Source organism: Ictidomys tridecemlineatus, chromosome 10 (genome assembly GCF_052094955.1).
Source record: "Ictidomys tridecemlineatus isolate mIctTri1 chromosome 10, mIctTri1.hap1, whole genome shotgun sequence".
In the NCBI taxonomy this organism is placed as follows: domain Eukaryota; kingdom Metazoa; phylum Chordata; class Mammalia; order Rodentia; family Sciuridae; genus Ictidomys; species Ictidomys tridecemlineatus.
The window spans coordinates 2,981,805-3,009,195 of NC_135486.1; the positions used below are offsets into that span (position 1 = coordinate 2,981,805).

General features: G+C 46.7%; 2 protein-coding genes across 15 annotated transcripts in view; one reads left to right on the forward strand and one right to left on the reverse strand.

Moving 5' to 3' along the window:
* Window positions 1–20,878, forward strand: part of Pou2f1 (POU class 2 homeobox 1) — a 147,200-nt gene extending 126,322 nt beyond the window's left edge. For 11 of the 13 annotated variants that reach the window (XM_078022242.1, XM_078022239.1, XM_078022240.1 and 8 more), the window contains 3 exons: window positions 6,314–6,653; window positions 7,486–7,574; window positions 9,897–20,878. In XM_078022242.1, coding sequence (XP_077878368.1) covers window positions 6,314–6,653; window positions 7,486–7,574; window positions 9,897–10,207 — 740 coding nt within the window. In that variant the 3' untranslated portion in view covers window positions 10,208–20,878. The remainder of the gene's footprint in view (window positions 1–6,313; window positions 6,654–7,485; window positions 7,575–9,896) is intronic. The other 2 variants (XM_078022247.1, XM_078022246.1) reach the window with 2 other exon arrangements.
* A 2,236-nt stretch (window positions 20,879–23,114) lies between these two features.
* Cd247 (CD247 molecule) overlaps window positions 23,115–27,391 on the reverse strand; it is a 62,413-nt gene continuing 58,136 nt past the window's right edge. The window contains exons 5-8 of one of the 2 annotated variants that reach the window (XM_040277905.2): window positions 26,688–26,723; window positions 25,864–25,920; window positions 25,060–25,095; window positions 23,115–24,062 (exon numbers count right to left, since the gene is read on the reverse strand). In XM_040277905.2, the coding sequence (XP_040133839.1) occupies window positions 23,997–24,062; window positions 25,060–25,095; window positions 25,864–25,920; window positions 26,688–26,723 (195 nt within the window). In that variant the 3' untranslated portion in view covers window positions 23,115–23,996. The remainder of the gene's footprint in view (window positions 24,063–25,059; window positions 25,096–25,863; window positions 25,921–26,687; window positions 26,724–27,391) is intronic. The other variant, XM_005319846.5, reaches the window with a different exon arrangement.

Genomic DNA, 27,391 nt, shown 5'->3' on the forward strand with positions numbered 1-27,391 from the left:
GGGTGGTGAGAGGCCAGAATGAAAATAACCAAACTGCATCAAGTGCATGCATGAATCTATCACCCTGAATTCCGCTCTTGTGTAGAATGCACTAATTTTAAAAATAAATTAATTTTAATTTATTAAAATTAATTTTAATAAATTAATTAAAGGAAGACTAATAGAGTAGTGGAAGGGGCTCTGGGTGAGGGAGGAAGGTGGGAAGGAACAGTACTGGGAACTGGAATGGAGCAAATTATGTTAAGAATAACTATAATGCACTAATTAAAATTTTTTTAAAAATTAAGTATGGATACTTAAATTGTATCCTCATTGGCTGTCAGCAAGCACTTTCAATCTGAGTTCGTGTCATATTCTGTAAACAATTCTGGCCATTTATCTTTATTTATAAAAATTATTCCTTCTGGCACTAGCTGCATTTATTCATTTTGTATCATTTCTTTGTGCTGTCCCCCCCCCCTTTTTTCTGGTATTTTGATTTTTTTTTTCTTATACTCATGAATGCAGGGCCATATTCCTTATTGTCAGTAGCTTGTGGGTTTTTTCCTGCCATCATGTGGCTTCTGTTACTCAACAGTCTGCCCCCTGAATGGAAGGGCTAGCTATGAGTGTGACCAAGACCAGCCAGACTATTTCGGGGTATGCAGGTGGGAGGCAGGAGCAAGCAGGGCTTCACACCTGCACTTCCCCCAAGGCTCTTTACTTGTACATGCTCATGCCTGCACCAGGATCTAGCCGCCCGTCCTCAGGAGTAGGTGACGTGTGGGAGGTCCTAGAGAGAGAGGCCCAGTGTGTGAACAGTCCTTCAGTCACTCTCTTCTCTGGTCCTGTTTCCTACTTCTGCCTCAGCAGTACCAGAAGCTCTGAGTTTGGACTCTTCTCAGGGCTCCCTCTAAGTGATTCATTCCCCCTTCATTCTGCAACCTTCTCCTGCGCCCATCTGGACCATCCTTAGTCTCCACCACCCAGTTTCTTTCTTCTCATTTTTGCAAAAGTATCTAAATCTTATATCTCATATCTAACCCCAGAACATATTCCCTTTTGTGTTGCTTTGCTATCATTTGGAGTTGGATTTCAGAAGCAAAGAGAAAACACGTATACTCAGTCTACTCCTTTTAAGAAAAATCTTGTTTGATCGTTATGGTCGTCTTTATTTTCCCATGGTGCTTGGCACATAAAAGGCCTTGGTAAACATTTTTAGAATGGATACAATGATTAGGATTATATGCTCTTCTAGAAAGACACGTATCTCAGAATCTTGCAAAAATGCCACTGTCATTGATAATCTGAACTAAATATGCTCTGCCTCCATTTTTTTCCAAAATGTGTTTTATAATGGACAAAAAAAGTTTATTATTGAACAATTTTAATCATTTAGTTACTTAACAACAGAGTCCCAAGATGCAGGAAGTAAAAGTGATAGAATTAAAAGGAGAAATAGGCAATGCAGCAATGTAGTTGAAAGAATTAACACTACATTTTCAATGCTTGTACTATGTACAAAAAAGTTTCAGGGATATGCAAGATTCGAGCAGGGCTGTCATCCAGCCTGTCTTGACTGCCGTGAATGTGAAAGCGCATTCTTTTCAAGTACACAGAGAACATACATCTCTTCCAGGAAACAGAGAAAGAGGGACACTTTACTTGTAAGAGGCTAGTGTATCCTGGTACCAAAGCTCAATAAATATGTCACAGGAAAAAATATTACAGACTCATGTTGGTGAAAATAAATCCAAAACCCTAGCAGAATCTTACCCAAGAATGTATGGTTAGTTTAACCTATGAACATCAGTTAACGTAATAGATTTGTGGTTATGTCTGAACTGTCCTCCAGAGTTCATGTGTTAAAGGTGTACTCCCCTTTACAGCAGTGTCCACAGGTGGAACATTTGGGAAGTATTTGGATCATGTGGACTTTAACCTCATTAGCGGATTAATCCTTTGGAGGTGGTAGAAACTGTAGGAGGTGGAGCCTCATTGGAGGGAGGGGTCAGGGGTCCTTGCTGGTATGCCCTTGGATCTGTATCTGATCCCCGACCCTTCTCTGTCTCTCTCGTCCTCATGGAAAGCTCCATACCTTTCCTCTGCCAAACCCTTCCACAATGATGCTCTGCCTCGTGTCAGGCCTGAAGCAATGGAGTCAGCCTACCATGGACTAAAACTTCTGCAACTGAACCAAAATAAAGCTTTCCTCCTTTAAGTTATCATGTCAGGTATTTTGGTCATATTGACAAAAAGCTGACACAACAGTAAAGTAATAGAAAAGGGGCAAAAACAGCAATGATCATCCTAATGAATAAAGGAGAAAGTATGTGATAGAGTCCAAACCCATTTATGATAAAAATCCTTTGGCTTGGACCAGAAGGAACTTGCCTTATCTGATAAAAAGCATCTCCTAACCCTGCAGCTCACACTATGAAAGACTGGTAAAAGACTGATGCTCCCCCACCCTTGAGATTGGGTGCTCTTAACATTTAACTGGAGATAATAGCCAGTTTAGTAAAGGAAAAAAGGATTAAAGATATCCCATGTGGAAGAAAAGTTAAACTGCCTTTACTTACATTATCCTATGTGTATAAAAAAATCCCAAGGAAGAATGTACGTCTTAAGAATATTGACTCATCTAACCTCTGAAGGGTTGCTATTGCGTATCTTTAGTTAGTTAGGCCTTTAATTCCTTTAGGCAAAATTTTGTCGTTTTTATTTCAGAAGTTTTGTATGTCTTTGATTAACTTTATTCCTGGATATTTGGAGTTTTTCTGTGCTGATGTGTATAGTAATTTTAATATGTTTATCTCCTGAGTGATTGTTGCTAATATGTAAAAACTTAATTAATTTTTCTTATTTATCTTGTATCCAGCCATCTTTGCAAAATACAACTTGTTCCTTCCATAAATTTAAAAAATCCTAAGAAATTTATTATAAAACTACTAGGATTTATCAATAAATTCACTATTGCAAGACACAAGATCAGTATATAAAAATGAAACACATTTGTATATGCATACTGTCAATGGATGGTCTGAAAATGAAATTAAGATAATTTATACATAGTAGGTTCAGAGAGTAAAATAGTCATAAATTTAATGACGAAAGCATAAGACTTATGAAAACTATAGGTTGTGGAAAATCTAAATAAGTAAACATTTCATATTCCATGTTCATGGTTTGGAAGAGTCAGCATTCTCAAGAATAACTGTTTCTCCAATTTGATTGATTTATAATTTCAACACGATTAGGTCACAATTCCAGTAGATTCTTGTTTGTTTGTTTTAGAGAAATTGATATGTTCATTGTAAAATATATGAAAGGGACCCAGAATAGCCAAAATAACTTTGAAAATAATGAAGTTAGAAGACAAGTGTGTCCAGATTTCAAAGCTTACCATAAAGTTACAGTCATCCAGACAGCAAAATACTGGCACAGAGGTGGATTCGGTGGAACAGAAGTACGAGACCAGAAACAAACCTTTAAATTTATGCTCTGTACTTTGGTGTTTTTTTATCTGTTTGTTTTTTGTTTTTAACACAAACATGAAAGAGAAAAGAGCCTTCAACAAACATTTCTAGGACAATTGAATACCTGTATGCACAAAGATCAGTTTAGACCTTTACTTCTCATCATTTACAGAAATTAGCTAAAATGGGCCAAAAGCATAAATGTAAGAGCTGAAACCTATAACCTTCTATAAAAAGGCAGGAGAAGATCTTCACAATTTTGGGGTTAGGTAGACAAAGAGCTCCCACAGATGCTGCACCAAAGCACAAGCCATTAAAAAACGCAACAACAAAAAAGAAAGCCCAGTCTGGTGGCACACACCTACAGTCAAACTCATGATCCCAACAGCTTGGGAGCCTGAGGAGCAAGGATCGCAAGTTCGAGGCTCTCCTGGGCAACTTAATGAGGCCCTAAGCAACTTAGTTGAGACTCTTGTCTAAAAATAAAAAATAAAATAAAACAGGGATGTGGCTCAATGGTTAAGCATCCCAGTACCAAAAAAAAAAAAAAGGTTAAATTGAGTTTCATCAAAAGTAACATCTTCTGTACAGCAGAAGACACGGATAAAAAAGTGTAAACACAAGCCAGAGACTAGAAGAAAACATAAGGAATTGGAGCTATTCTTTTTGGGGGGTGGGTTGAGGCCCTAGAGATTGAACTGAGAGCTTTGAGGATGCTAGGCGAATATTCTACCACTGCTTGGCAACTCTTTTTTTTTTTTTAACGAGCAAAAGACTTTAATGTGCATTTTACCAAAGAAGATGAATGGCAGCTAGTGGGCTGTGCTGGGCTTTGCACACAGTGTCCCAGCTTCTGCCTGCCTACCTGCCAGTCAGGTGGTGGCACCTCCGGTGGTTGTTACAGACATTGAGGCTCTGTAAGCCTAAATTCACTGATCAAAATTGCCCAAGTAATTCAGTTGCCAAGACGCTGGGGCCATAAAAAGTGTTTTTTGGTTGAAACATGACTCACTGGCTGGGAGAATTAATTTGAAGATCATGTTATACCATGTTGCTTGTGTGACATTCACATTGGAGATACTAGACTGTGCTTTTAGAGTATTACAGTCAAAAGTAAAACAACTCCAAATAGTTTTTATTTCTAGCCCAGATTAAGTTCACCCAAAAGAGTTGGCTGCAGTTTCTCTCTGTAAACCTATGGATTTTAAAGAGATACTGGATGATTTGAAAGCGGCAAAAGGAAACAGCCATTTTAAGCTATTTGACCTTAAGACATGAAATGGACAGTTTTAGTTTCAGAACTTTGAAAGGGGAGTGGGTCTGTAGTAAGATTGAACTAGGTAAGGTGAAAATTTGTTCAAGAAAAGATTGAAAGTACATTCAAACTTCTTAGCAGTGGAAGGAAAATAAGAAGAGACATTTACCTTCCTATAGAACCAAGTCTTTGGGGAAGAGGATCAAGTGGAGGAGTGTGTAATGAGTCTGCCATGCACAGGGTGCAACACAGCCACAGGCTCAGCGATAGATTTAAAACTGAAGAGAGATCAGTGAAAATGGAGTGAATGATACTTCCAAAGATGTTATTGAACTAGGGCAGCTGCAATAAGAAGGAATCACCTTTTTCACATATTCCCAAAGGTAGAAAGGAATGAGTCCTCTCTCAGGTGTGCAATGATATGGTTGGCCCATGGAGCCAGAGGCCACAGAACTGCACGTGGGCAGCACTATGGGAAGTGGGAAGGCAGTCACTGCTGGCACAGGGACACCTGAGCTTACCCTAGCCCTGTGACAAGGGAAAGAACCTGGGGAGGGAACATGAGAGAACTGGCCTTGAAGGTGTTCAGAAGACAGTTTCAAAACAGATCTGGAAAGACAAATCCTGTTCTACACAGGATTTCGGATAAGGCCATTACAGGAGAAGAGAGTCTCCCGCAGCACGAATAGAAACAAAAATTACTTTTACCTGAGATTTTTTCCATTTAGGTCCGAGATACCTATTTTGATTGGTCTGGTTCTATTTATACTGCATTGTCTTCCATATATAATTTTGTTTGGTTGGTTTTTGGTGCTGGGGACTGAACCCAAGAGTACTTCACCACTGAGCTACCTTCCCAGCCCTGTTTGTTTATTTGTTTATTTTTTAGATAGGGTCTCTTGAGGCTGGCCTTGAACTTGCAATCCTGCTGCCTCAGCTTCCCAAGCTGCTGGGATTACAGGTGTGCCCCACTGTGCCTGGCTTACATATAGTTTTTGTGAGATTGGGTTTTGTTTTGTGTTGGTTGGTTGGTTGGTCTTTTGGCTTTTGAGTTTTTTATCCTGAAAAGGTCTCACTTAGGTTCTTCTTTACCCATATATGTAGTTGCTCATATCCTAGTGCATAAAAGGTTTCGCCAAATTAAACCCTGGCTGCCTTTAGACAGCTGTTTTTGTCCAGTGTCCCACTTCCTGACAACTGACATCAGAGGGCCTGTCCTACACCGTCTCCTGTAGCGAGTGTCTGTAGGTCAATTGGCATCTTCTGAGAGGTGGGTGGCAGCTTTCCTGCTTCAGGCAGGGTGGCAGCGTTCTTTAAGTCACGCTCGCCTCTGTGCCCCAACATACCAGCTCCGAGATGTATTCCAGACCTGTGGTGTCCAGCGTGACGATCTAATCACGTATGGTTTCATTATTTTTGGGGGGACGGGGGGTTAAACCCAGGAGTGCAACCACTGAGCCACACCCATTTTTATATTTTGACACACAGTGTATCCTTGAACTTGTGATCTTCCTGCCTCAGCCTCCTGATGGGCTGGGATCACAGGCATGTGCTGCCTCACCTGTCCAGAATGTTCTTCTCTAACCAGCTTTCTTTTCAGGCACCACAGACAGCACCTCCAACAACACAGCAACAGTGATCTCCACCGCACCTCCAGCTTCCTCGGCAGTCACCTCCCCGTCTCTGAGTCCCTCCCCTTCTGCCTTGGCCTCCACCTCTGAGGCATCCAGTGCCAGCGAGACCAGCACAACACAGACCACCTCTGCTCCTTTGTCCTCCTCTCTTGGGACCAGCCAGGTGATGGTGACAGCATCAGGCTTGCAGACAGCTGCTGCGCTCCAGGGAGCAGCACAGTTGCCAGCAAACGCCAGTCTCGCTGCCATGGCTGCTGCTGCAGGGCTCAGCCCAGGCCTGATGGCACCTTCACAGTTTGCACCTGGGTAAGGAGTGTCCTCATTTTGTTCACATCTGAGAAACAACTGGAAAGTTGTCCAGGAATTGCTTATGAGGGAGACTTTTTATCTCTATCTTTTGTGGTGTGGGGGCTCTTTAAATGGCTTGCTCTGTGGTCATACAAGGACCTTGATTCCAGAGTTGAGCCCAGGTTGCTCAGCACTCGGGTAAGGGCAAGAGCCACACCTTTCTCTCCACTCGAAGACCCAGAGACCTAGTAACTGAGCATCTCAGCATCTCAGTGATGGCGCTGGGAAGGAAGCCCAGAATTCCTGACTCTCTCTGTGCTTTCTCCACTAAACGCTCAGCAGTCTTCTTTCTAATTCTCCAACAAGGATAAGAGAAGCAGTAAGAAGATTCCTGGTTTTATGTTATTTTTTTAAATATTTTTTTTAATTGTAGGTGGACATAATAACCTTTATTTTATTTTTATGTGGTGCCGAGGATCGAACCCAATGCCTCACGCGTGCTAGGCAAGTGCTCTACTACTGAGCCACCACCCCAGCCCAATTAAATTCTCCTTTTCTCTGAAGTTTTTTTGTTGTTGTTTGTTTGGATTTTTTTATTTACTTATTTATTTTAAGAATGACATAATTCAAAGAAGAGTCAAAGTAGCTGTAAAAGTCATGTGTTTGTGCAGACCATATGGCCTTGTTGCAAGTAAGCCTCAAGGAAAGCAGGAACTCAGAAGCAGCCAAGCATTAGTGTAGGGAGAACAGTTCCATGTACTTCCCCACCCCAGTTTTTCTTTCTTGTTCTTTGGGGATGTTGTTGAGCTGACACTGTGTGTAATAGTGTGGCCCCTATTTTGACTTGCAGAGGTGCCTTACTCAGCCTCAATCCAGGAACCCTGGGCGGTGCTCTCAGCCCAGCTCTGATGAGCAACAGTACGCTGGCAACTATTCAAGGTGAGTCAGGAGTCTTTCCTTGGTTAGCTTGTGCTGGGGAGACGAGGGCAAGGAGCCTGCTCTGCTAGAGGTGAGCTTGATGGAGGGATGGTTGAATGCTGACTGGCTTTTTCTCGAGGACTACGAAAATATCCTTGTGAAAAAGGTTTGTGTTAGTTTGTAAGAAGAATACCCAGTTTGGTGTATTTTAAGAAACCAGGACTTTATGCTGATGTTTATTTTCTTATGTGAGTAGACTTGGAGGCAGATTTTTTTTTTCCTCCAGATAAATGTACCCAAGTGCTCATCTCAAATCTTTCTCAAGGCAAATTTGGCCAAGTAAAAGTCCCAGCCCCACCCTGCCCCTGAGACCATGGGTAGACAGTCCTATGGTGAGTGGTCAATAGAGCACATGGGTGGATTTCCAGGACATTTTTATTTCTTTTTTTTTTTTTAATTTATTTTTTAGTTTTCAGTGGACACAACATCTTTATTTCGTGCTGAGGATTGAACCCAGTGCCCCGCGCATGCCAGGCAAGCGTGCTACCGCTTGAGCCACATCCCCAGCCCGATATTTTTATTTCTTGAATGAACATCAGGGTAGAAGGCTCATTCGGGTTGTAGTGTTGCCTCCAAGCCTGTGCAGGGTCCCTGTATGCCCTTCGAGGGACATGCACTCCACATCAGGAAGGGGTGGTTGGTCCTGCTCTGCATCTGTGTTTCATGTCTGAAGGGGCTGGCTGCTGTGTGATTTAGGAGAGCATCTCCATATTAATCAGAACAGTGTTTTCTTGACTACTTAGTGCTTATACAAACATTGTTGGAGTCAAAAATAAGGTATTAGTCAGCTTGGATCAAGATTAGTGTGCCATGGGTGTGTCTAGCTGCATACTGTAGAGAATATTGACTTGCAGAAAAAACACATCATAGCCCTGATTGCCTGATGTTATTTTGACTTTCTGTTTTACTTAAGTTCTATCTAAATTGATGGTCAGATCTAAAGCTTTTTGTTATACAAGGATTTCTTTTTAGACTACATTTATGATAAATCACTTTTTCTCCTATATTAGGGAGTATCTCTGGGATATGGGGATACTACAAAGGCGTAATGCCTGACCACAGATCATAGTCTAGGAAGATCTAGAATAGGTCTGTGACCCTAAGCCTGGAATATCAGGAAACTTCAGGGTACACCAAGTCTCACCGTTGTGTCGTATTTCTGTGGTCACATCCAAAGTCAGGAGCATTCCCTTGAGCTATAGATTATGTTACCAGCCAAAATTTTAGTACCATCAGAAAACCCTGAAATCCACATATGGGGTGAGGTTATGAGACTGGGAGTGTGTGGGAGTGTTGTCAGGTAATAGGATAAGCTATAAAATGGAAGTTCTAATTATTTTATTTTATTTTTTTAATATTTTTAATTATAGATGGACACAATACCTTTATTTTGTTTATTTAGTGTTTTTATGTGGTATTGGCGTTCGAACCCAGGGCCTCACACATGCTAGGCAAATGTTCTACCGCTGAGCCCTAGCCCCAGGCCCTAATTATTTTACATAAGATGTTGATGATAGAATTTATGGAGAACAGCAGCACCCTACAGAAGTCCTCCCCTGATGACCACGTGCTGGCCTTGGCCAGCCACCGAGGCCATGTGCCTCACTGCCTCTCTGTTTTTGCTATAGCAGCTACCGCAGGTCTGCCCAGGAAATAAGAATCAGGCAGACCTTTCACTTTATTTTATAACTAAAGCCTTTTATAAAGACTGTTTTCATTGTGTATGAAGAGTTTGCTCAAATTTATCGATAATGCCAGTTGGTTTAATAAAAACTTTTTTTTTCCTCGTGCTGGGGATAGAACTCAGGGTCTCATGCATACTAGGCAAGTGCTTACCAATGAGTGACATCCTTAGCCCTACAAAAAAATATATTTTTAATGCTTTAATGACTTTAGCTAATTTGTCTTTTGAACAGAGGTAGTTTAATATCAATTTCATTGAAGACAAAATTACTGGCTTTAACAAGTATTTCTAGGTTAAATGAAATAAACTTAATTTAAAGATAAAGTATGACTGAGTCATCATTAGACAGTTATTAAAACTCCTTAACCTACCCTGCTGATACTCAATAAGTTATGTTTCTCAGTCCTTTACATTCTTCAGAATTGTAAATAGATTCCGGTTGGTATCAGTGTAGCTCTGTGAGGAAGAAAAGTCAGCAGAGGCTCGCACTTTTTCTGAGCTACATGAAACAAACGCAGAGCTGTAAGGAATGTGGTCCAGCTTCTCCAGGATGACGTTAACCTTCTCCTTCCTGCCTGTTTCTCGGGGTCTGTGTCTAGCCCTTGCTTCTGGTGGCTCTCTTCCAATAACGTCACTGGATGCAACTGGGAACCTGGTGTTTGCCAATGCCGGAGCAGCCCCCAACATCGTCACTGCCCCTCTGTTCCTGAACCCTCAGAACCTCTCTCTGCTCACCAGCAACCCCGTCAGCCTGGTGTCTGCCGCTGCAGCCTCCACCGGGAGCTCCACACCAGTCGCCAGCCTTCACGCCGCCTCCAGCTCGGCAGAGGCCATGCAGAACTCGCTCTTCACAGTGGCCTCCGCCAGCGGGGCTGCCTCCACCACCACCACCGCCTCCAAGGCCCAGTGAGCGGGTGCGGGGGTGCCGCCAGGGCCTCCACCTCTCTGCAGCGTGGCCAGGCTGCCAGCCCCCCAGCCGCTGCCCTCACCACCGGTGAGGGGGGAGGCAGGGGAAAGGGAGTCCACATGCCAGAAGAAAGCAGAGGATGGAGACGGACAGCATCTGCCTAATTTTATAATAAAACACTGTCTTTTCAGGATTGCTTCATGGATTGGAGAACTTTCTAACCAAAAATTTAAAAAACAAAAAAATCAAAAACAAAAAAAAAACAAGTGGAAGGACTACTTATCATCTCCAGCAGTCGTGATGACAAGCTAAGGTGGGTACCAGTTCCAGTGTAGGAAGGGATTTCTGATTTGTCTAGATTTCTTTTTTCTTTAAAAAAAAAAAATCATTTTTATGGGTCTGTTGTACAGGCCATTAAGTCATAACAAGGTGTTTATAATCGTATCAATTGCGTTGGGGGTTCCTTTCTTAACTGGTACAATTTAGGCAGGCCTGTATTACTGTATCTCTATGGTTATTGTTGTTGTTTTTATATATATACATATATATATATATATGCACATATATATATATATATATATATATATATATATAGTTTGGACATGTTTGTCTCTTGCTCCTGGATCCTGTTTCAGTGAGCTCCCACACTGTGGGGAGGGAGGGTTTGGGGCAAGGGAGGCGTATGCTCTTAACTGCGGGGAATGTTCTTGCTGGTTTCCTTATCCTCCACGACTCTTACAGAGGTGCTAGAAAATGATTTTCTTTTGCCACTTATGCAAGAGGCTGGTGCAAAAGCTGAAGGCAGTGTGTGCAGACACTCCCGCCCAACACGCCCCTCCCCCAGCAGGCGTGCCTTTGGAGCACTTTTGTGTAGGAAGGAATTCCTGCTGAACTGTAGCTCTCACTCACCCAATCATGGACCGCCCCCGAGGCCCAGATCCTGTAGTGCAGCAGCTGCTTCCGCTACTCTCAATGGGAACAGCTCTATGTGTTGCAGGCAGGATTTGGTTCCAAAGAGCAAAGACTACTGCAGACACCTGACTTGGTGGTTCGCCTGATTTCTTATCTCCTGAAAAATGCTCCTACTGTTGGTGTGTTTGTTTGTTTGTTCATTTTATGGGAGTTTCTCATCCAAACTTCTTTTAATTTTGTTGGCAAAGAACAAATTGACTTACTGGTGTCAGGGAATTTTCCCTTTTTTATTTTCTAAAGGACTTCTATTAGACTGTTGTCCATCAATTGATATATCTAAAAGAGTCCCTGAGAGGAGTCTGAGGTCGCCACCTTTTCCTCTAGAGCACCGCAGACTTCCTTTCCACTGGATGGCTCATGAGGCCTAACCTGAACTCTCTGGATTCTCTGACTGACAAGGTACTTGCTGGTGGGGCTTGGGTTCTGCAGAACCTCTGAAGAAACACTGAGCAGGAACGTGGTGCACCCCTGGGGGGCTGCCCCTGCCAGGAAGTCCAACAGTAGTGCACATCTCTCTATTCTTAGAGAAAGAGATCAGCTCTGTAATTGTTTTCAGGGTGTTTCTAGACCACATAAATGAGCCAGTGGAAGGGAGGAGATTGTGAACATGGATCAAGAGGAACAAGGGCAATACAGAGGTTCAGTTTCCATTTTTGCCAATGTACTTTTGTAATACTCTGTGTACCAAAAACTTTCCCCCAAAGACTGCCTTCCCGCCTTGTAGCTTGATCTAAATTTCCCTTCTTTTTGGAGGTAGAGGTTCCCATTTGGTGTCCCTGGGCACTTGCTTCAGTCTCGGGTGGTCCTAAGACTGCACTTTGTCCCTCTTTGAGCTGGGGGTTGAGAAAGAGCTTTCCTTCCAATCAATTGCTCTGCTTGTGTCCTCAAGGGAGCTGGGATTCATGTATTTGCCTCTCCTCACCATTGTTCGGGAAGGCAGTAATACTGACACAAATGTGTACGTGTGTGTGTGTGTGTGTGTGTGTGTGTGAGAGAGAGAGAGAGAGAGAGAGAGATTCAAGTGGGGAGACAGTCAAATTAATATTAAAGGTCAGAAACATATTAGTCCCCTTTTAATTCTTTAGTTCCTCTTGTTTTATTTCACAAAATATTTAACTACTACCCCTAAATTTCCTTTTACCTGTCATTTTCCCTAAAATCCCTCTAAAATCAGTGAACTACAAGCAGGGAAACTAACAAATGTCTATCCACCTTTCTGTGTGTGGTGTGTGGTTTTGTTTTGTTTTGTTTTGTTTTGTTTTGTTTTGTTTAAACTAAGCTTGAACCAAAGTCAATTTTTTAGCAAGCTGCTGTACTAATGGACTAGTTTATATCGTGCAGTTCAGACACATGGAGGAGATAGATGCTACTGACAATTTCTTTTTCATTTCTTTTTTAATTTTATATAAAAGTTGCTGCTTGTTTTTAATCTTCTATGTTGGTTAATTGTAATATCCTCTGGGCAGACTTACCTTGATTTTTAAATAGTTTATTTAGGTTGGTATGTAAATAGAATGGCTCTGTTAGTTACTAATTTCTCTCCACTCCATCAACTTTTTCTCTGTTGTAGTTAAATGTAATATAATCTCTTATTCTGACTTGACATCTCTAATTTCAGTCTGCGTAAATGATTTTAGGGCTATTAATAATACTGTGGCTGCCCATAGTCACAAGTCCCTCTTTTGGGAGTGGTGGAAGTTAGGAGGAAGGATTCCGGAAGAGAAATGCAGATAGCCACCATACTGGATCCGAGGCTGTAAATCAGTTTCCCAAATGTTACCAAAGGAAGCATAGAGCTTCAGGGGACTCTGGCTATGCCCAGTGAGTTCAGAGAAAGGCTGTTTTTGTTATTGTTTTCTGTGTAGCTAAAAAAAATGATCCCTTTCCCAAATAAGCTTCACCAACAAACTCCAGTCCCGAAGAAGATGCTAAGCCCTAACTGTCAGCACAGTGATCTTTGAGTCCCCTACCCTATCTATATTCTAATCACTTTGGAATATGGGAATTCTGTCTTTTTCTTTTTTTTTAATGTGAATCACTTGATGAGGGTAGACCTTAAGCCAGCATAAAAACTTCTGTTGAAAAAAGTAAATCTTTAGACAAAGGTAACTTTAAAACTTTTTTCTTTTTTTCACTTATTTAAAAATAAGTTGTGAAATGAAAGGTACTTTTATGCATATACACATGAAACACTAATAGAGCTGTTGGTGGGGGTCTTGTTTAGAATCAGCTCCCCATCATCATCCCTGGAAACTCTGCTGATCATACTGCTTCATGGATCACCGTAGTCCTTGTTTATTTTATATCATTCCTTTTTTTTTTTTATCATCTCAAATGATGCTCTTTGAATTGAATGAACTATCTCCTAAGGTGCGGTACTCAGACTTAACTTTTGGCCACCTTTTCTGGGAACAGTCTTCAAACTAAAAGGTCCATTTGACCAAAAAGAAGTATTTGGTAGAGTTTCTGCATCTCAGAGAGGAGGAACAGTAGATCATTACAATGCATTGCATTGTTCTTCTTTTTTCCCCTTAACGTTTAGACAAGTTTTATTTCATCCCTGAATTTGCTTAACACATTAAGCCAAAGACTAATTTTAAATGCATTTATAACAATACTTTATTTGCCCGTGCATCCCTAGGGGTGGTGAATGTAGTTGTTTAAATCCTGCTTATCACGAGCAATGCAATTTGGTCATGAACTTTATTTATATCCCATGTAAATCTGAAGGACAGAGCAGAAAGACCTGAAGGGGGCCTCTCACAGGAACAATATGATTGTTCTAAGACATAAGTTGAGTGCTATTTCTGAAGTTCAAAAAAATAGGCAGCTTTTTAGAATTAAGAAAAAAAATATTTATATCACTTGGCTGATGTAAATCACACTCCCATTTATTTATTGTCAGAAAGGTCAGTACCTTCCCAACATACTCAGCTGGTTGCTTAAGAATGGAACCAAAGGAATCCAACTTCCCTCTTATGCAGGAGCATGCCTATTTGTACTTCGTGGTAGCATTATTAGAAGTGAACTTTTTTTAGCAAAAGGGAAAATATCGATTAAAAAGATTTTTGTTCATCTTGCCGATTCATTCTATAGCGTTTGTTGGGAAAGAAAAAGCACAATTATGCCTCTTTTTAATGTTATATTGTCCATCATTTTTCATTTATTTAGGAAGATGGGGAAATAGTCTGTGTATTATCCAGAAGCACAAATATTTGCTTGATACAACATCTAGCCCAATCTTTAAATTCTATTTAACGTGCTGGAAAAACCGAATATATTTGCAAATGTAGGTAATTACTGTTAGTTAGAAATCCCGGTTGAAATGTTGCAATCAGGATAATAAGTACTTGGTTCACAGAGAAGCCCTCTGAGAGTTCATGGTCTGAAGTGGTTCCCAAGCTACATCATCCTCACAGTCTTTCTTAACGAAGAAAGAAAGAAGACCCTTGAGCTAGGAAGCAGAGGAGAAGCCTCTTTCTTTAGTCCCCCCCCCAAAAAAATGCTACCCAGGTATGAAGAAGTGAGGGCCCTCCTGTGGGCAGCCTTCCGTGGCCTGGCCATAAGGAACCCCCAAAAGCCAGCCTGTGGTCTGAAAACCCTTGGTCAAGGAAGGGCTGCAACAGTTCATTAGGAGAGTTTGGCCAAATACTTTCTCATTAAATCAGCATTTAAACTTGAAGAATTTAGAGTTTATTTATTCTTTACTCTTTAGGCTGCCAGTACTGATGGGAGAAAAAGACTAAAAGGTCTGAAATTTTAAATTACCCAGAAGGAACAGGAATTGGTGGATGAATTTGCTTGTGACCACTGTGAGTTCACTGTGTGTCTGTGTCTGTGTGTGCGCGTGTGTCTGTGTGTACGAAGCACTTAGTGCGTCATACTGCTTGTGTAATCATAGCCCTGGCCATTCTGAAGTCATTTTCAGTTTCTGACATTTTAAAGATGATACTTTATAAAGTGGTAAATATTTTTGGTTTTTATCTTTAGTTTTGAGAAGGGGGGAAAAAAGTCCCTTGGCGTTCCTCTGAAAATAACTGAGATGAGCTGTGTGCAGGCTGGGTGGCACCTGCAATATGCACACAGTGGGGGACGGAAGGCAGCAGGGTCATCCCTGACAGCTGACTGGAGTTCTTTGCCGGTTCTGCCCGACCTTTTCTTACTCCAGAGAGATTCAACAGGACAGCCTTGAAATTTGCAGCAGGACTTGAAAGGGTCCTACCAGGAGGGCGGGGTACACGTTTCTTGAGTTGTCCAGTTTGCATCCGGTTCTCTGGGCTAACGGCTGTCGCTTTCCATGGCCCTCCCTATTCTTGAGGCACAGTTACTTATTGGACTCGTCTGCCCTGGCCTTTGTGGGTCTCTGAGGTGGCTGTCTCATCTGGGTCTCCTTCCCTCCCCTCCCTCCTTCTCTGTGAATGTGGTTCCTTAGTCTGTGAGGATGATTGATGCTTGTGGGTAACCGCTGGCTTCTGGCACCTTCATAAAATACCTCAGCATAGCTTACGTGTTGCAGAATTGGTTTAAACTAAAAACCAAATAAATAAAATAAAAAACTTTATAAATAGTGGAAATAATTCTAGCTGTAGTACTTAGTTGAACTAATGTTCATTATCATTGATAAACATGATTGATGCTGTATGTATTTGGGATCCTGTTTATAGGTTACAATTTACAGGGTTAGGGAGGGTTGGGGTGGGGGAGAAGATGATTATGTTAGAAGGAAAATGTTGTTGTGTGTGTTTCCTTAAGTCTGTCCTGCCGAAGGAAGCCTGGTGTCCCTGGGACTGGACTTGGGATTTACAGCCCTCTGAGGTCTGGTGTGCAGGGCAGGGCAGGGCCCAGAGGTGTGTGCGAGTTGCCACGGGAGCATTTGCAGCTTTTCTATGGCTGCCATGCCCCCAAACATGCCAGCCTCTCCAAATGACCATTACCTCTGTACATAGCAGACACTTAGGCAAAGGACAAGTGTAGCCATCGGAGTGTTTGGGGAGAAGTAGAGACAGAGGAAGATGCACACCAACTCAGAGAGCACTGAGCAGTGGCCCTGACCTAGGACAGTTAAGGTGGTTCTTCGTGGCAGCCTCTGTCAAGCTGTTGAATGTTGTGCTAGCAGCCCAACATTTAAAACCTCACTTCCTTTTCTCAAAGAATAGTTCTGTCTAGACCAGAAACACAAACAAAAGAAAGACCACCAGCCTGCTCCTCACACCTGTGACAAAGTGCGGCCTTTAAGGACCGGTTGGTTGATGGGATGGAGGGAGTTCTGTTCCGAGTGGGGGCGTAGAGGAGAAACAGTGGTGGTCAGGAGAATTGGGAGCCCTTTCTGCCCATGCTCCCGGCTCCCTGAGTTCAGATGTAGCACTCCAGAAAGGCTTTTATTTGAATAAGTGATCCATCTCACAGAACTTACGTGGGGTTTGGTCTGTGACCAAAGACACTGCTGTGTCATTGCTTATCTTTGGTTTTCAAAACAGGCAGAGAGAATAGGACCAAAAAGCTGGAATTTAGAAAAGTTTGACCTTGTCTCTTCTTCCCCTTCTTCCCTCCTACCCATTTTTTGAAAGTCTTACTGGTTATTCTGCCTTTCAAAAAGAGATTGGTTTTGTGTCCCTCTGCTGGCTCTGTGAGGATGGGGTTGCTCCGTGTGGCCGTGATAGTCTTGGAATTGCTGAGAAATTTGGGGAGGGCAAAAGATGGGGTAAATTCTTTATTTCCCTTTATCTAATCCTCATAAATAGAACTGTGGAGCCTGTTTGGGTTCAGACACTATTCAGATGTGGTGTCTGTGCTGTCTCGCCTATGAAGCAGCATTTTCAAGAGCAGGATTACAAAGGAAACAGAAGCTCTTCCCTTCTCCTGTAGAGCTGTTTTGTTCCCAGGTGTCTTTAAAATATATGGTTCTGGGAAGTTGAGTAGTCCTGTCTCAGTGTCCTCCAGACAGGGCCCGTGCAAGGGAGAGGGAAGGGAATAGGAATAGTTGCTCTCTTAATCATCCCTCAAAAATGATCAGGGTGCAGAACCTCATAATAGCTTTCCTAATAACCTTATTGTTCTGACATTATGTAAAGGTAGTCTTAATAATGTGTGACTTTTTTAAAAGCGCTAGATAGGTTTCTAAGTAGGTGATAGGGATATTGAAGATAAGAGCACTTGAAACAAAGCTGTGGGAAGACAAGGTGTGCATAAGGACCGCATGGAAGGAAGGCGCTTACTGTTGCTGTGTCCCTGAGTCTGTCCATGTGCCCAGTGTCAGCTTCTGGTTCAAACCCAGGAAGCTGCCAAAAGATAAGACCCCCAAACTAATTTAGTATAAAAATGTTGAGGTCTGCTGCAGGGTTTTCCTTGTTCACTGGATCGTTGTATGTAAGTTGGCCACAACCTCACAAGAACAGATGGAGGCTGCTTCTGTAAACTGGCAACAGCTCTTGACTTCTCCACCATTGTACCCCAAGTCTGCGGGCGGACAGCTGGGGACAGTACTGTTTTAAAACAAGACATCTGGAAACCTTAGTTCCTTGAAACCGGAATCTCTTACAGCAGAGCCCGATCCCGTCCAGCCCCAGCCATCCTGGAGTCTAAGAGCAAGGGAGGCAGGAAAGCACTTTGAGAGGCTCAGGTGGCAACCTAGGGACACTGCATTGCAGGCGGTGGGGGGTGCCCACCTCCAGTTCCATTCCCACATGAGTCTGCAGAAGGCGCCCACTTCTAAGAGCAGAGTCAACAAGTGCAGCCTGATGGTGGTTAAGACTGTAAACAATGAGAGAAAGAGGGAGGGATCATAGGCTGCGCAGATGCAGGGCACGGACTCTGCAGCAACCAGTGTGTCTCTTCCAAGGTTGGTGGTGGTAGAAAAAGCCTTCTCCCAGCTCTTGGCTCTGCTAGCCTGGGCACGTGCGAGGGTCCACCAGGGTTTTGACCCTGCAGGTCACCGCCTGCACGGGACAGCAGTGACAGAGGTGAGTGAGGAGCAGAGTTCTGCCCACCTGGCGTGGGAGCTCTTGTATACCTCATTGCTAACTCGTGACTGAGTGGCTTGCTTTAACTTCCTCTCAGCCCCACAGAGCTGCCCAACCCACCCTCCCCTTTCGGCAACGCTGAACTCTGGCCTATAGCATTGTGGGACCTGTGGCTAGGGTGCCCCTAGGAGCCCCTGAATGCCACTGCTCAGAGGCTACTTCGAGCTGGGGCGGGTCACAGCCCAGGGTTCCTTTTGTTGCCAGGGTCTACCCAGGTCTCATAACCTGGTTGTCCTGCCACCTGCCTTCAGGGTGCCAGCTGTCTGCGCCCCGCCCCACCCCGTATGTCTGACTCTGGCCACACATTGACTTCTGTCCTTGCCTCTCCCCAGGTGGGGTCCAGGCCGTCTCCTTCCCCTGAGACCTAGGTGGAAGGGAAGACACCAGAGGTCCCTTGGAGTGGACTGCTGTGTACACATTTCACTTTTTTCCTTTGACATGACCAAAAAAAAAAAATCCAAATATTTAAGTTGTTTTTTATTATTATTATTATATTATTATTATTATTATTTGACAATCTTATATTCAGTGGGCTCTTCAGAAGCTGCATCCCCAGCCCTTTCACCTTTTCTTTGAATGTACTGCTTGGCCTCCAGTTCCCACCCGTAAAGCTGAAGAAACCCTTCGCCAGGTCCTCAGACTGCTGCTATAAGCCAGGGGAGGGTGGTTTCTTTGTTTTGTTTTGTTTTGTTTTTAAATTTCCAGCCAAAACCAAAGATTTCTTAATGATTGTATAAACTCAAAACAAACAAAAAAACCAAAGAAAAGGGAAGTTGAGTCTTCAGCATCAGCCAGTTCGCCACGTCCTGGCGCTTGGCGCAGTGGGCCGGGCAGGGGCCTCGGACTCTAAAGGGCGGGGAGCCGTTTTCCACGCCGGGGGTTTCGTTCAGGTGTGTCTCGGTGGCTTTGGCGCTTGCCAGCTTGTGAGCATGCCAGGGAGCAGTTGGCATTTCAGATTTCCCAAACCCCGTCACACCATACTCCATCCGACTGCAAGCAGGGCCACCAGGGGACTTAGCACAGGGACTAGGGGGCCAGAGCCGCTGCTGGCCAGGCCACAGGCCCCGCAGAGTGGGGGAAGTTGGGACACTGGCACGGGTGGTCCGCTCTGCAGGGCTTTCGTCAGGGCCTCGGAGCTTTCCTCTCTGCTTCACTGAGCTGCTTGGGGTGGCCAGAGGCCGCAGGACGCCCATCGGGCGTTTCGCTTCTCTCCATTGCGGTTTGTCTCCCCTCCCAGCACCACTGTGCAACTATGCATTGTACTTCACAACCTCTCGCGCTAGGTCGATGCCTGTGACTTTTTACCTGGGGGGTTGCAAATGAAGGAACTTTTTACATGGATCTTTTTAATCTCAGTTGATTGGGGGAGGGGGGTATTTGGTTCTAGGGTCATACAAGCTCTATCCCAAAGCAAAATCCAAATGTTAATAATATTAGCCTGATGCAGATACCAAAGAAAATTTCTTTCCTGCAGAACCTTAGACTTGTGTATTAAGTACGATTACCCAGCACTTGCATTAGTCTAACCTCAGTAATTCCAAAGCTTAGATGTATATTTTGGTATATTTCTGGGATTTAAAAAAAAAAAAATGTCGTTTAACTTCTTGTTTGTTTCAGTGTAATGCTCTTAAAGTCATAGCATGGAACTAATTGAACTGTCCTCTTCTTAGTAGTTTGAAATAATAGTATTTTTGTATGTTTTCAGTGTGTCTGTGTATGTATTAACATAACAGTTTTCACTGCCTAGGTGTTCATAATAAAAAAGAAAATGAAAAAGTTGTGAGTGTACATAATATTCAGTAATAGTCCTCCACCAAGTGTCACCTGGATCATATCGTCACTGATGACTGTGCCCAACTGGGTTTTGTTTTGTTTTAAAGAAGCAGTGATTGTGTTTTTCTAAAGATGCTTTCTTTTTCTGTCTTCAAATATCTTAACTCCCCCACCTTTTCTTCCTTTTCTTTCTTGTTCTTTTTAAAATTACTGATTCAGGGGTGTTTTTCCACTGTTGTCAAGGGAGGGGTACAAGGGGAATTGTCCCCTGACCTCCTAAAACTTCTTGTTTTATGTACTTTAAAATGTGAGTTTGAGTTCTTCTTTGTGGAAACTTAAGACGTGGTGTAAATGATTCTTTCCAAAATTGTCCAGCAGCTTTAATGAGGCAGTGACAATTCCTAAGTAGTTTACCGGGAGTCCTTTTACATTTCTCCTTAGGCGACTTTGCAGTCTGGGTGGCTATTGTATAGCCTCACTGCCCCAGAGCACCTGTGTAGCCGTTTCCCCTCGGGTAGAAATATTTCCTAAGAATCAGCTGATGACTGGAGCACTGGACCTTGTTATCTGTGCCCCTGGGAAACAGAGGTTTCCTGGTTTTGGAAACCTCAAACAAAGCGACTTTACCTGCTGGGGAACTAGCTAGCCGAAGCCTCCCAAGCCTGCGGAGGTGGTGGGGACTGTGAGAGGTGCTGTCTCTTCAAAAGTGCCCTTTATGTGACCCCCTCCTGCTGCCCGCAGGGCTGAAGGCTTGGGAGAGACTGCACAGGTGCCAGTGAATCAGAATGAATTGGTAGATTTTGTGTAGATGCATTTGTCTGCTGTAATTTTTATATATATATATTAAACTTACTGTAACTGTACAGTTCATTTCTGTTGTAAAACATCATTAAACCATTTTTCAAGTGTTTTCACATGGTTTCTGTGAGGTTGCTGTGTTGGCATTCTGGATCCTTCACCCACCTTCCCACAGATGACTCCTATAACCCTTCCAGCCTTCATTTCACAGCAGGTGCTCTCGGGAGCCGAGTCTCCATCCACTCACACTGGCTTGGCTCCTACCCTCGGGGAGCTGGCACTGAGTTCTCCTCCCCAGGCCCTCAGGGTGGTCTAGAAGGGACCCTGTGTTGAGCACAAGTGCTTTGTGTCATCAAACATGCAGGCTCTTGCTTGATGATCCTGACAGGGGACTCTTCAAAGCTCCCGTCCTGCTGTGCAGTTGGGACTGCAGAACTTGGATTGAACTCCACTTCCCTGTATGTATTTTTGGCTGGCATGCCCGTCGGGCACATCTTGCCAGACCCTGAGCATCTGGACTCCCCGGAGTCCTGTGAGGGAGGCTGGTCTCCTGTGTGAGGGAGCGCACACGGCTGCCTCTGGCTCACTGTGCCCCTCAGCACTGTGTCTTCATGGGCCACTGCAGGGTTCCATAGGAAGGAAAGTTGAAACTAAGGTGAATTCTCCAGAGAAAGCCTGACCTTGTCAGAAAGCTGTGGAGTCAGATCCCCCAGGTCGACGTCTTGGGTTTGTGAGTTTGCAGAAGAGAGTGCCTATCTCAAGATGAGGCCACTGTCCTACAGAAGGTCCAAAGCGAGGAGGCACTGGGTTCCCTTCTCGCACTTACAGCTTGTATACGAGTTTGTAAAGTGTCTTCCTAAAATAATCTCAAGTTCTTCACAGAAACTCTCTCCTTGGTAAAGACAACATAAGGCAGACTTCAGCACGTGAAAACCTGGTGTCACATCCTACGGAATAGAGTGAAGGGATGGACCTGAGCCTGCGTCCCGTCTCGTAAGGTAGGTCTGTTCTGACGGCTCCTGGAGAGGGCATGAGCAGCAGTGCGAGGGGCTGTCACTGAGGCACAGACATGGTCAGGACTCGACTCTGACTCACAGAAGTGACTGCAGCTCACCAAGACCCCCGGGGCCGCTGGCGGAAGGAAGCCCACACACCACAGCTGGCCAGACACCAGCATGGCCAGCCCCTGCAGGTGTCCTCTGCGCTGCTGCCCCAGTTGACAAACTCTGGACTCCTCATGCAGGTCCAGCTCCTTGTTTCCTGGACTGGGAGGTGTGTCTGTGCCAGCACGAGGAACAGGACAGGGTCTTGACAGTCATGGCCTGCTGGGCCTCAGGAAGGGCAGGGGCAGCCACGCTCGCCCTGCCTGCAGGGCCTCATTCTCCCAGGAGCTCTGCCCTCTCCACTCTCCTCTGTAGGCAGTCTGCTCCTCTCCCAGCCGCGCTCTGTGCAGTTGTGCTGTTGGGAGCCGGCCAGCCCCCCAGCGCACTGCTGGTTCCCACCCGCCATCTCAGACGTGTCTGACAGAACTGGGTCAGTGCAGGTCCCGCAGCCTGTGTGTAGCTCTGCTCCTCCTGAAGTGAGGCTAGGTTAGCGCAGCCCTGGGTACGGCTCGCACATTTCAACAGACAGAAGCGGCAGACTTCAGCGCTCGAGGCTCAGGAGTGGGTTCCCCTGCGAGGCTGCTCCCAGATGGACGTTCTCCTCTCTCTGGGCTGTCCCCTGTGCCTGGCAGCATACAGAGTGCTGTGGGGGTAGGTGGCTTTGGACTTCTTGACCAAGCCAAGGCTCAGAGTGACCTCACAAAGTTTAACAGGTGGGCTCGACGAGTTGGGGCTTCACAGAGAGCCACCGCTATGGGCAGGGCCACCTTCCAGAGGGAAACTGACCTGAGGACCTCTTGCCCACCACCCACCTGCAGCCCTGTGGGCTGAGACATTCAGTGCAGTGGCATGTGCTACTATTGACTCCCGGGCACCCTCTGCCCACAGCATCACCCACTTCTGGCCTCCGGGGGCGGGGGGGGGGGTCTCCTGCCCTCCAGAGCTGGGCATGGTGATGCAGGGCTCCTTGCCCGTTACCTTCTCTGGGCTGGGGCACAAGACTGGGCCAACACTCCTATACTGGGTACTGCTCTCTCAGGAGTGGATTCGGCCACTACCTGAGGTGCCTTGCTTGGCCCGCACTGACCCCATGGCAGCACTCTGGGCTGGTGCACCTATGTCCACCTGCATGTTCCTGGCAGAATAGGCAGTTCCCCCGGAGCAAGGGTGACACTGCTTTCCCAGTTACCGACTGCATCGCCATCACAGATTGACTGCTGAACAGAGCTTAGGGGACAGCACCGGTTTCACTGAAGCATTTATTATACGAAATGGGCTTTAGCGAGCCAGTATAAGTTAAAACCAAGCAGAGCAAAGAGGGTTTGCCACCCACGGCCACGAGTCCTTTAGTCCCCAGGACGGGCTTGCCATTCCCGGGAGGCTGAGGGACGGTGCCTGGAGCAGGGCAGGAAGGACTCCTCCCTACTCACTTCCACGCTTTGTTCACAATCTTAGTGACACTCTGTGTTCACACTCCATTTCCCATTTTTTAAACCAGATTGTGCACGACTCATTTTCCCTCTAAGATGTGAACCTGTGAGGACAAGGACAGCCTTGCACGTTTTTCCACCCCCCACAGTGCCTGGCATGTGACTTGGTGATGCAGAGGCATGTCTGATGGAGGACTGCCCTGCTGGCCCTTCTGCCCAGCCCTCCACAGAGTGGCCCAAGCACAGGTTACCTTGAAGTGGGGGGGGGGGGTTGACAGCAGGAGCGAAGCCACTCAGATTCCTGACAGCAGTACAGACAGGACATGTGCTGACACGGGGCCTGCCCTGGACTTCACAAGGCAGACCTAACCCAGCTGTGAGGGAATTGTCCCCAACCCCAGGTTAAGACATGGAGCCAAGGGAGAGGGCTGCTCTCCAGGCACCAGCAAGTCTGAAGTCCTAAGGGCAGGGCCTTGCCCATGACTGTGGGCTGCACTCCCTTGGAGCCCAGGGACATGTTCATCGCGCCAGGGCTTGGAATTGGAGATCAGCAAATGTCACAACTGGGAAGCATCCTGTTTGTGGAGGGGAGTACTTCAGTGGCTGAGAAGTATGAGGGAAGGCGGTGGTAAAGAGCTCATCCTGTCTTACAGTTGGCATCAGCAGGTCAGGCCTGAGGCTGGTGAGACCCACACTGTTAGCGAGGGGGCAGGGCCTGCATGTGGAGAACATTGTAGGTGTCCTGGGTGGCTGGACTGAGGCCCTGGTGAAAGCAAATGGGAAGAGTGGTCAGAACCCGTAGCCACCTCCCCATGCCCTGCCCCCGCCTCCAGGAGCCATAGGTGGGCCCCTGGCTGGAGGAGCTGCTGGAGAGAAGGCTCCCCTCCAGCTGGGTGCTCACCTCTCCCCAAGCTGTATCCCCGGTGCCTGGACCAGGCTCCCTTCCTGTCATCAAGAGGAAGAAGTTCCCCCACCTCAAATACTGAGCTGCAGTCTCAGGAAAGGGGCCAGGCTTGCTCCAGAGAATCTGCTGCTCTGATACCTGAGGACTAGTCCTAGGGAGAGAGGGGCTGGCTACTGTTCCCAGACCCTGTCCCTACAGTGAGTTTGCCAGTCATGTAGTAATTGACACTCAAGGTGCCCCCACCCCACTCTGGTGGAAGGCCCCTCCCTTTTCCCAAGGCCAAGCAAGGCCACTTTTGATATCACTGTCCTGTGGCAAGCCCGCACCAGGAAGCCTGGAGAAACTGGACCCCTGGGGACCCTGGTAGAGAAGTAGATTGAATATGCTCAGTTTGCATGATCATCTGCACTGATTTGCATGAACCAGGCACCTCATTGTAATAACAGTCTTCCTTTTGAAGTTGCCCTTTCTCTTCCTTTTCTTCAACCTTCCTGCCCATCCTCCCTGACCAAGGCCAACTGGAGGCAGAGAAGGCCTCTGCCAGGACCCAGCCACAGATGTGGACAGTCAGGGGTCACTTGTGTAGGAGCCTGTGCCCACAGCTGTCTGTTCCTTTGGGGAGCCCCATACCCTCTGGACAGCGGCCTCCTGTCTGCTGTGGCCTTGTGCATGGGGTGCCCACAGCTTCCTGGCTAGAGCCACATAATCTGGTGGAGTGTCTAGGTCCCGGCCCTGCGCAGGAGCTTAGGGCAGTGGGGTTGCCGCTGGCCTGCAGGAGCCCCTGAGCGCCTGCCCTGCTGTTGGCGAGAACAGGTGCCACTAGCCTGGAGCCCCAGGAAGGAGGCTGGGCTCTCACCTGGTAGAGGCCGTCTTGCGCCTTGCCTCTCCGACGCTGTGGAGAGAGAAGGGGTGTGTGAAGTCAGCATGGGCTCTTGCTCAGGCCCCACCTCTGGGAAGTCAGGTGACTGTCCAAGCTCACACCTACCCCGCCCTCCGCCCCAGGGAGAAGGGGCCCTGCAGAGTAAGGTCAGGCCCCACTCAGACCCTCGCAGGGGCTGCCCTGTTGCCCACAGCTTGGAAATGGCCCCCTGCAGCTCTGGAAAATCTCCCCTGCTGTCTGCTCACCAGGAGTGGCTCTGCACAGTGGTCATGAGCTCCGGGGGAGTCGTGGAAAACCCCACTCCCTGTTTACTGCGTGACCTGGGGTGAGCCATTTACCTTCTCGTGCCTCGGGCACACACACAAGCCTCACCAGGTCTGTGGGGACTTCGTGGAGCCCCCAGCGCGAGGTGCTGGCCACGTGGGCATCATGGACACACAGCGCCTGTCACAGGGACTCGTCAGGCTCTCTCTCCATTTTGAAATCCTTGATCACTTATGAACAAAGGCCCCTGTGCTTCCATCCTGCCCTGAGACCCCGGTCCCAGTCAGTGACCGTTTGGGCACACCTGGGGCCCTCAGCGCTTCCTGTTAGGAGTGAGGCTTTGACTTGCTTCTGCCTCATGTAGTGTCCTCCTGGGAAGCCCTGGAGTCACATTGCCCCTGAGGGCAACCACATGGGCTTCTGTGAGTCTCAGGAGGAACAGGTGGGAGAGGCATCCTGTGGCAGGCATCCTGGAGGGCGCTGAGGAACCCCTCGGGAGTGCAGCAGCACACTCACCTCTCCTTTCGCCCCAATCTCACTGTAGGCCTCCGCCATCTTCTCTCTCTGCAGTGCCTGGAGGAGAAGGCAGGAGGCACTGATGTACTGCAGGAGCGAGCGGGCTCTGCCGCCAGAAAGCCTCCGGGTTCCCCAGGGACAGGGTCGCACCGTCCTGCCCCGGCCTCAGGCAGCCAGCGGCTCTCCACCCACCACCTGCTCCTCGGCCTCTGGGGATGTGCTGGGAGCTGTAGCTCTTTGCGTGGTGGAGTTGTACACCGCACAGTAAAGGACTCCCCAAGTCCCTAATCATTTATTTGAGCAAGTTGTCTCTACGCAGCCAATGACACGGGCTGTGGATCGGCTTTCTGCAGAGCAAGGACAGGAAGCTCCGAGGGTGGTGGAGTGGATATTTCAATAAAAAGCAGCACTCCGCACACTTGTAGTCCCAGCAACTCGGGGAGGCTGAGCAGGATTGCCAGTTCAAAGACTAGTCTCAAAAAGGCTGGGGTGGAGTCCAGTGGTCAGTGCTTGCCCAGCATGGGGAGGTGTGAGCTTCAGTACAGAAAAAAAAGGCCTCGGGAAAATGCCAGCCCCCAGGAGCCGCAGCCCAGGAGGGGCTCCCACCCAGCCTGGCCTGCCGGTGGCCTTCCTCCCCACAGGCCGGTGGACCTGGGAACTCCAGCAGCGGGCTCCAGGCCAACAGAGCCAAGGCACGGGCAGGGGACAAGTAGAGGCACTGCAGGCTGCAAGCAGAAACCAGGTGCATGACCCAGGGAGGGACACCTGTGGAGGAGAGCCCCTCAGCCCTCCCCCTGCCCTGACGTGAAGTCCTCCCTACTCACGTTGTATACGCCGTCCTGAGGATTCTTCCTCCTCTGCTAGGAAAGAAATGAGGGAACATCAGGAGGGGAGGCTCAGGCCACCAGCGAGTCACAGCCCACCCTGCCCCCACCTACTTCACCTGCGAGATCTGCCACCCGCCTCCCTCCTCCCTGCCCGCCACAGCCCAGGGAGGCCACCTTCAGGCCCCTGCTGCACCAGGCGGCTCAAGCCCGGTTGCCAGCACTTAGAGACACACTTCTCCTGTCTTGCCCAGGGTGGCCTCAGGGTGTCTGCTGACAGTCTGTTTGACCTCCAGAGTAGTTCATGTGTGTCTAAAGCATTCTATGTGCCCAGTGTGGTGGTGGTGCACTCTAGTCCCAACAACTCAGGAGGCTGAGGCGGGAGGATTGCAAGTCCAAGGCTAGCCTCAGCCACTCAGTGAAGCCTCATCTCAAAAAGTAAAAAGGACTGGGGCTGTCGCTCAGTCGTAAAGCATCCCTGGGTTCAAAACCCAGTACCAAAAATAAAGAAGGCTTACAAGTGAGTCTGTGGCTAAGGACAGAAATATTGGAGGCCACCCCCTGTTTGCAGGTCCTCTCTTCATGCAGAGAACAGCCCCTCCTTTCCCCCTTCCCACAGACCTCCTAGTCCAGGGAAGAGGAGGAAAGAGGATGGGAGTGTTCAAGGAAATGGGTGGCCTCTCCTATTACCCATTCCTTCTAGC